Here is an 8,115-nt window from a genome sequence, read left to right on the forward strand (position 1 = left end):
ATGGGGATTGAACACAAGCCACAGTAGACATAGCGAAGAGACTTAACCCCTACACCACCAAGGAGGCCACGACACTTGGAGACTTGATAAAGCAAACAGCAAAAGGCCAAGACACCGTATTAAAACATGGGTAATGGACCTGAGTAGGTATTTCTCCAAAGAAGATAAAAATGACCAAAGAGCATATGAAAAGATGCTCACCATCATTTATCATTAGGGAAATAAATGCAAATCAAAACCACGAAGGGATCCCACTTTGTACCCACTGGATGCTTATAATTAAAACAAAACAGAAAATAGCAAGTGTTAGTGAGGATGTGGCAAAACCCATACTCTGCTGGTGGGACTGCTGGTTTTCCACAGCTGCTTTGGAAAGTTGGTTTGTCAATTCCTCAAAAAATGATACTTAGAATTACCAACATGGCCCAACAATTTCACTCCTCAAAATATGCTTAAGAGAACTGAAGACAGGGATGCAGACAGGTTAACTGCCAGTGCTTACTGACAGCAGACTATTTACAAGCACCCAAATGTGGAAACAACCCAAATGTTCAACAGATGAATGGGAAATAAATGTGGTATATCATACAGTGGAGTATCACTTTCCCTTAAAAAGAAATGACATGCTGCTACATGTTACAACATGGATGCAACTCAAAACCATTTATATGAAACATGCAAATGGACAAATCCAGAGAGACAGATGCAGAGTTCCCAGGGGCTGTGGATCGGGGGGATTGGAGAGCAATGGCTAATGGGTATGGGGTTTCCTTCTGGTGTGATGACATTGTTTTGAAACAACATCAAGGTAATACCTTCACAACTGTGAATGTACTGAATATTCACTTTGATATGGATGGTTTCACGTCATGTGAATTTCACCTCAATTTTTAAAAGGTTATGTACCACCCCATCTTTTCCCATGTCCCCAGCTGCTAGGCCAGCCACAGGTTCCTGCTGTGTTGACCTGGAGAAGTTAATCTGGAAGAGTTGGGGAGCAGGGGTGTAAATCTGGACAGGGTGGTCCAGGGGCACGTGCCAGGCATTTGCTCTCCCCCACCCCCCATGTGCTTTTCTTTGAAGGCCACAGGAGAGGATTTCAGTCCAGGGAATAAGCCTGCGTTCTTCCTTCCCTGCACGTGGCTAGGAGGTGCCCTGGGTAGAAGACAATCAATTGTAGGGGTCTCGTACCAAGCCCAGTCTCCCCTGCCCTTGCAGATACAGGTGAGTGGGAGACTGGGTATGCAAGAGGACGCAGGTAGGCCCTCAGTCAAGGCTTTGCAAGGACTCATGTCTGTGATCCTGTCATCCAGCAAAGATCACCTGTAGGCCAGCCACCTGAGGGAGTGTGCTCATCCAGTCTGCACCGGGGAGCAGCCAGAGCTGGGCCTCCCAGAGCTGCCTCATGGCTAAGTGGTGGCTGGGATGGTGTCCTACTCCCCAGGTGCACCTTTTCTTCTCCCCAGAAAGAAGAAAAGCAGGAGACACCTCACAGCCAATATTTAAAGACAGGAAGGAGTGCAGGCAAAGTTGTGTTACCCGGGACCAGCCACTGCCCCCCCAACCCCCGACTCTTGTGCCCAAGTCTTTGCCTATTTTACCAGCAAAAAAGTTTGAGGAAGAAACTCAATAAACCCTGTTCCTCCACCACAAGCCCCAGCTCCCCCCACACCCTCCGTCCTGGCACTCAATGTGCACATATTCTCTAGCATTTTCTAAGCCATTAGACAAATTCTAGGGAATCACATTTTTTCTCTTTCCCTTTCTAGAAGAGTGAGAATCATCAGATACTGGTAATCACACAGGCACATGAGGAGGAACTAAAATGAATGAATTTTGACAACTAAAATGAATTTTGACAACTATATTTTTTCTGGCTTGTTTTGGAAGGGAGTCCTCACCTAACAGCATACAGCAGAGAAGTGGGGGGAGGCTCTGAGTTGCCTCTCCTGCCACAGTCCCCTCTGGATTTCTCTGGAGCCCAGGTCCTGTAGAACAAGGGTAACAGTATTCCATGTTACAAAGCTGTGAAGGCCTACAAGAGCAGCTGCCAGCACCCCAATATGGGAGAAGGAATAGGCATCTCCCTGAGTAGGTCCCAGAACTGGGCCTTGCCAGCTGCATTGCCCCTGCTCAGGCCTCACCCTGGAGAACATGACCAGCGGTCTGCCAGGTGGGCACACACCTATCCAGGTGCACAGGTGACCTTTCTGCCATGGCACCCAAGCTGCTACACTTTGTGGAGCCACCCACAGGCAAAAGTAAACAGAGATATTTGCTTGGGGCTGGCCACCTGCTGTGCTGGAGGGCCCAGGTGGTGCTGAATTACTTCCTTCAGAGTCCCATTGGTGTCACCAACCCCTTGGCCACTCTTCTAGGGAATCAGCTCTGGCAGGGAGGAGTTCACGGAGCAATGGTGCCTTGCAGCTACCTCTCACCTGATTACCACCCAGCCCAGTGTCTCAGAGGGGAAAGTTTAGGGGTCCGCTGGGCTTTACACCTCTAGTCTCAGGGGCTGCGCGGGGTGGGGTCTTCCCAGAAGTCCCACAATCACATGGTTGTGAGGTCAGAGCTTGATGGAAGCCCATGTCTGATCTGATCCCAGAGCACAAGGAAGATGGAGGTGGGCGGTACAAGTTGGGGGAGGGTAGGAGGGTTCAGTCCACAGGGGTTTCCAAGTGTCTTGGAACCTCGGTCACAGTCACATCACCTCTTCAGAAGTGAGGTGGGGCCTTATCTCAGAATCACAATCTTCCCTAAATGCCCAAGGGATAACCCACATGGTCTCTGGAGGCCCGAGCCTTTTCACTCCTTTAAGCTAACCACCCTCTCCCAGGAATGCCCTTCCAGGCTACTCAGGTCACAGTCCCCAGGAGACACCCTAGACCTGAGCTCTCAGTAGTACTGACCCCCAATCTTCCAGGGGTCAAAGTACACCTGCTCCATAGAACATGGAAGGAAGACATGCCCACACAGAGCATGGCAGGCAAATGAGAGAGGGGGAACAGGAGGTAGAGGGATGATCCCTCACTGCCATCATACCACAGCCCTTTGGCGTGTGACCAGTAGGGCCACTTCCTGAAGTCTCTCTCTCTCTCTCTCTCTCTCACACACACACACACACACACACACACACACACACACACACGATGGTGCTGGATCCAGGCAGCAGGTAGCCCGTGGGGAGTGTAGGCAGATAACCCCTTTACTGTTACAGTTACTATTCAGTCACTCAGAAAAACAACTGTAGAAGAGCAGGAGGAAAACATGGGGAGCCAGGTGCCAGGTCTGGGGGAGCCAGGTCTGAGGATGGTAGCAGCCATGGAGCCCTGACATGATCCCCACACCAGTAAGTGTTCTCCCCAGACACACAGGAAGGGGAGGAGGTGCCAGAGTGGAAATGCAGCCACTTCCACAAGATGGAAGGAAGCGCTACAGGGGGAGGGGCTTCTGGTTGGACACTGTCTTCTCCCATTCTGTCCTGGAGCTTGCGGGTAGGACCATGCCCCACACAAGGAGGCACAGTAGCACCCTTGTCTCCTGAAACCCATGCCCAACTGTCTTCAGGTGCTGGATCCTGTCATAGACAGTGGTGCAAGGCCATAGACTGGCTGTAGTCCTCTCCTCCCAAAGACCTCTGCAATACCGAAGGAGGCACTGCCCGACCCATAGGACTTCTAGACATCAACTAAAGCTGGGGTCCCACCCAAGTTTGGTCCCATTTCAGGCATCCGAACTCAGTACCACACTTCACTTCCATACCTGGGTCTGTGGAGCCCCCCTGCAGGTGAATGACAGGTGTGAGGGAGGCTCAGGATCTCCATACCCTCCCAGGACCCCTCCTCAGTCCCACCTGTCGTCCCCACCACCTCAGGCTCAGAGAAGGGGTTTGCTGAAGGCCACAGGAGCAGGGGCAGGGAAGTCACTACATCCTCTCCACAGGCAGAGGGAGTCTGAGTTTCCTCACCTGTGGAGGGAGACCCTGTCCCTCAGGGCTTCAGAGGATGCGCTGAGCCAGCAGACAGGCAGTGCTTGGCCCATGGGGTGGCTGCTACTGGCATAGCCTTAGCCAGTGAAGACCAGGGGACAGCGGAGTCCTCTCTTAGGTCACAGAGAGGGGGAAGGCAGAGAAGAGGCAGTAGCTTCCGGGCCCTCCCTTCTCCTTGACACCCCAGGCTCCATTTTAACAGATACCATAATTTTTAATTAGTTTTCTCCTCCCCTGGCTAAAAGGCCATTAGCTCCCCATTAGGTGAATGCATCCCATTTTCTTTTCACCACTGAGGAAACAGTGATTTACTTAGCTGTCCCTAAAGCAATTCTGTAGAATAAAAGCAATTTAGCAATGGGTTCAGTAAACTTCCCCATTTGCTCTCTGCTCAGAGACCCCACCCTTAGGAGCCAACCAGCTGGGTTCAGCCCCTTGTCCCTCACTAGGATGGGCCTTGCTGGTGCCCAAGGCAGCCAGGGAGGGGTGTGGGCAGCTCCCAGAGGCCAGAGGGGCTAAGCTGGCTGGTGTGGAGGAAAAAGAGATGAGGGCCCAAGCGAGTTTGGTGAGGCAGGACATGCCTTCCATCAGTCCCTGGCAAAAGAGGGGAGAGCTGGAAAGAGAAAGGAAGTAGGAGACAGACTGCTCATCCAGACCCCACTGGATGGACAGAGGGCCTGCCAAACCATGGCAAGTTTTCCCTTCCCTGCTTCTGTGCCTGAGTGTGACAGGCTGAGGTCTACAAGTAAAGAGGGCAGGTCTTTCCTTGAGGCCAGGGGAACTGAATAAATGGGACCAAAAAGCCAGCGTGGGAAGACAGAGATGAGAGGACCACTGAGCAGCTGCAGGAGGTCAGGGAGACTGCCGGGTAAGGGGCCAGCCTGGGACATGCTGCGGGAGTCCCAGAACCTGGTAACTGCCTCCTGCAGCAGGGATGGCCATACCTGCACTGAGCAGCAAAGGGTCAGAAACTCTGCTAAGAGCACTTTTAGATGGAGGTTCTGGCATTGTCTAGGATCCCCTAAGCTGATGGGTATACCCCTGTGAGTAGGAGGAGTGAGAAGCAGGTGTTCCTGTGTATATATGCGGGGTCCCAGTATGTTAAGTGGCTCAGTGACGGCCTATGTTCCCTAGGTGGGGGTAGAGTGCAAGGGGCTAGGCCACGCTCTGGGTGCGTGTGTGCAACACACCCTGAGCAAGGCAGGAGTGTGTCTTGGTGATGACTGAATGTGAGTGAGTGTATGTGTGTGCAGAGATACCAGGGTGTGGGTGAGAAAATCCTATCCTGCTGGTGAATCTGTCGGCACCGTCTTCTGACCATGTGTACTGCCACCCGCAATGACATCACACGTGTGGTGGGGGAAGGTGGTGGGGTGTGTTTAGGTCCCGTGGGTTTACTGAGGTAAGCCCTCCAGCTCACCCTTGCTGCCCTGAGACAGAGCTTGACTCCTGCCCTTCACTCTAGTCTCAGAGGATCCCGTTTCATCTAGGTCCTTTGACCAGGCACACAAGGGAGTTGCCTGTCTTGGGGAGGTGTCTGGTCCAGAGGGGAAAGGCTTCATTCTTAGAGACCCAAAGCACCTCCTCTGAGAAACAGGTTGCCCATTGGGGTGCTGCATCCACAAGAGGGCGCCTGGAGGCTAAGCTGCCACCAACTGGGTGGGTCAGGAGTAGAGGCCAGCCTCACTAGTGGCAGCTCACTGAGCAAGGTTCTGCAGCTCCCAGGCTTGCTGCTCCAGGTGAGTGGCTTCCACAGGCCTCTCCAAAAGCTCCAGCTCTCTCCTCCTGGGTACTGTAGCTTTAACTCTCCACAACCAAGGCCACCATCATGATCTTTTGGTCATCCCTAGAGGTAGGCAGGGAAGGGGATTTGCTTTCCCTGGGTTGGAGATCCTGGCTTCAGTCACTCAATTCTGATCCAGAGCTGTGGAAGGACCACCTGCATTCCTGCCAAGTGCCACCGGCTGATCCACTGGCTGATCCACCGGCCTCTCAGACTACTTGGACACTCCTGCTAAGGCAAAGTGGTGGAAGGGAAATCCTCTGCTTCTGCCCCTCTGCCATCAGCAAAGCACAGGCTTCTGGCTCACACCCGATTGCACACGCACAACCACAAAGTTGCAATCCAGAGTTACAAGAGATTCTCAAAACATCTTGTTTGTGTTTACTTCCACCCTGCCTTCAACCTCCTGCTACTCTCTGCTGTACAGGAAGCAGACTCCCTATCCCTGTTCCTTTCCAGGGCAAGAAAAGGGCTTCTCTCCCCTGCTCCCTCCCCTACCAAGGACAGGGAATCTATTCTGGCCTCAGATCTGCCCCCTAGAGCCTGGGGTTCCAGCCACACAAACAAAAGCCTTGGGCAGGTCTGTGAGCCCAGAGTCTGTGCAAGACCGCAGCTAGAGGCCAGAGACCACCACGCCTCTGTTCCCGAGGGCAGCGGGGAGAGAAAGCCCTTTGTAAGCCGTGGGGGAGGGTGGCACGGCGGCTCCGTCCCTCTCAGAGGGAAACTTGATGCGCACAGGACAGCAGAAGGGCTGGTTTGAGGGACAATAAAATGAAAGGCCTCAGGGGTCAAAGATTCTACAGCCTTGGGGTTCACCCTGTCGAGTTTAGGGGTGTGGGTGATGATGAGCCTCACATGTAATGCTGGGGTCCCTCAGCACAGAGGCTACCCAGCACCCAGCACACACGGGCGGCAGACAGCTCTACGCCACTCTAAACTGCTCAAAAGCGCTTGGTAAATGTTGGTGCAGAGCCGTCTTTGGCTCCAAAGACCGCACCTTGGGGTGCCCCTGATGGGCAGCGGCCCGGGTCTCCAAAGCTGGCTGTTGGGTGTCGGTTCATGGTAGGCCCTCAGCGCGCCTTTGAGATCTGAGAGCTTTGGAGGGCAGCCTCCCCAAAACCCACAGGCATTTTAGGTGTTTTTTGTTTTTGTTTTTTTAAGGCCAGAGTGGCAAAAACGCAAAAGGGTAAAGCAACCTTTTATGAAATAGCTTAAACCCTCCGCACCGCGCGGCAGACCACAAGCTTAGAGCTGCAGGAGGAATGCACCGACGTGGAGCGCAAAACGAAAGCCAGGACGGAGCAATCTTCGGGAGAATTAGAACTCCCCGCGCAAGTCGCTGGCTTTCCTGGGCTACCCCTAGAGTCCTCCCCCAAGGTGCGGCCACGGTGACAACAAGGTCTGTCCCGCTAGCTCCGAGACGTGGTTGCTGCGCGAGGCGCGACCAGATTGGGACACGCGGCTGTAGCTCTGGCCTTGGGCACCGACCACCGCGCCCTCCTGGCCGGGTCCCAGTCCCACTCCAGCCCGAGGCTCACCCAGCTGGTGACCCAGGGAGCCCGGTCCGCCGCACCACCTGGCTCCCCAACGGGCGGCAAATGCGCAGCCCGCGGCGGCCGCAAACGGAAAGGCGTTTCCCACCGCGTCCACTTTGCCGCTCAGAGCGCGGCGCCAAGTTCGCCCCGCTGCTGCAGGCACACGCCGCCGGCAGAACTCACCTTCACCGAGCAGTGGCAGCAGCAGCAGGAGCCGCAGCCCCGCGGCGCCGGCCGTCGCCTTCGCCATCGTCCGTGCGCGCTGGGGCCGCGGCAAAAGGGATGGTGACTCAGACTGGCGGGTCTCGGCGCTGGGTGCGGCGCTCAGCCGGGTCGCTCCATGCCCGCCCGGAACGCGACGGACACTGCGGACCCCGAGCGTTGGGTCTCGGAACTCCGGGTGCTCCGGGCTGCTGCGCGCCGGGTTCTGGTCGCGGGACTGAGGCGGGGCGCGCGCGGGTTGCGCTGGAGGAGCGGACAGGGGAGGGGCAGGGAGGGGGCGGGCCGGGGCGGGTCGGGCGGGGCCTGGGTGCGGGCGGGGTGCGGGTAGGGGCGGGGCTCGGGGTACAGACCTGGGCGGCCCATGGTGCGGATCCCGCGCCGAGCCGAAAGGAGACTAGCGCTGGACACCCGGTGCGGGCCGGGCGGGGCACGACTAGGAGAGAGGTGCCCGCTACCCGCAACCCTAATCGGCTCACCTTCGCACCTCCAGCCGCCCTGCGTGCCGGTTCCAGCTTCTGCGCTTCGCTCTTCCCGGCTGATCGCAGAGGGCAGGGAAGCCACACCGGGATGCGCAGTCTGGGCAGCCT

General features: G+C 55.5%; 1 protein-coding gene across 2 annotated transcripts in view; it reads right to left on the minus strand.

The window, feature by feature from the left end:
- Nucleotides 1–7,670, minus strand: part of RET (ret proto-oncogene) — a 53,916-nt gene extending 46,246 nt beyond the window's left edge. Inside the window, exon 1 of one of the 2 annotated variants that reach the window (XM_037496533.2) lies at nt 7,490–7,670. In XM_037496533.2, the coding sequence (XP_037352430.2) occupies nt 7,490–7,556 (67 nt within the window). In that variant the 5' untranslated portion in view covers nt 7,557–7,670. The remainder of the gene's footprint in view (nt 1–7,489) is intronic. The other variant, XM_054690138.1, reaches the window with a different exon arrangement.
- Nucleotides 7,671–8,115: the final 445 nt, after the last annotated feature.

This window comes from Talpa occidentalis, unplaced genomic scaffold, assembly GCF_014898055.3.
Source record: "Talpa occidentalis isolate TD23 unplaced genomic scaffold, MPIMG_talOcc4v2.1 talOcc4.8, whole genome shotgun sequence".
In the NCBI taxonomy this organism is placed as follows: Eukaryota; Metazoa; Chordata; class Mammalia; order Eulipotyphla; family Talpidae; genus Talpa; species Talpa occidentalis.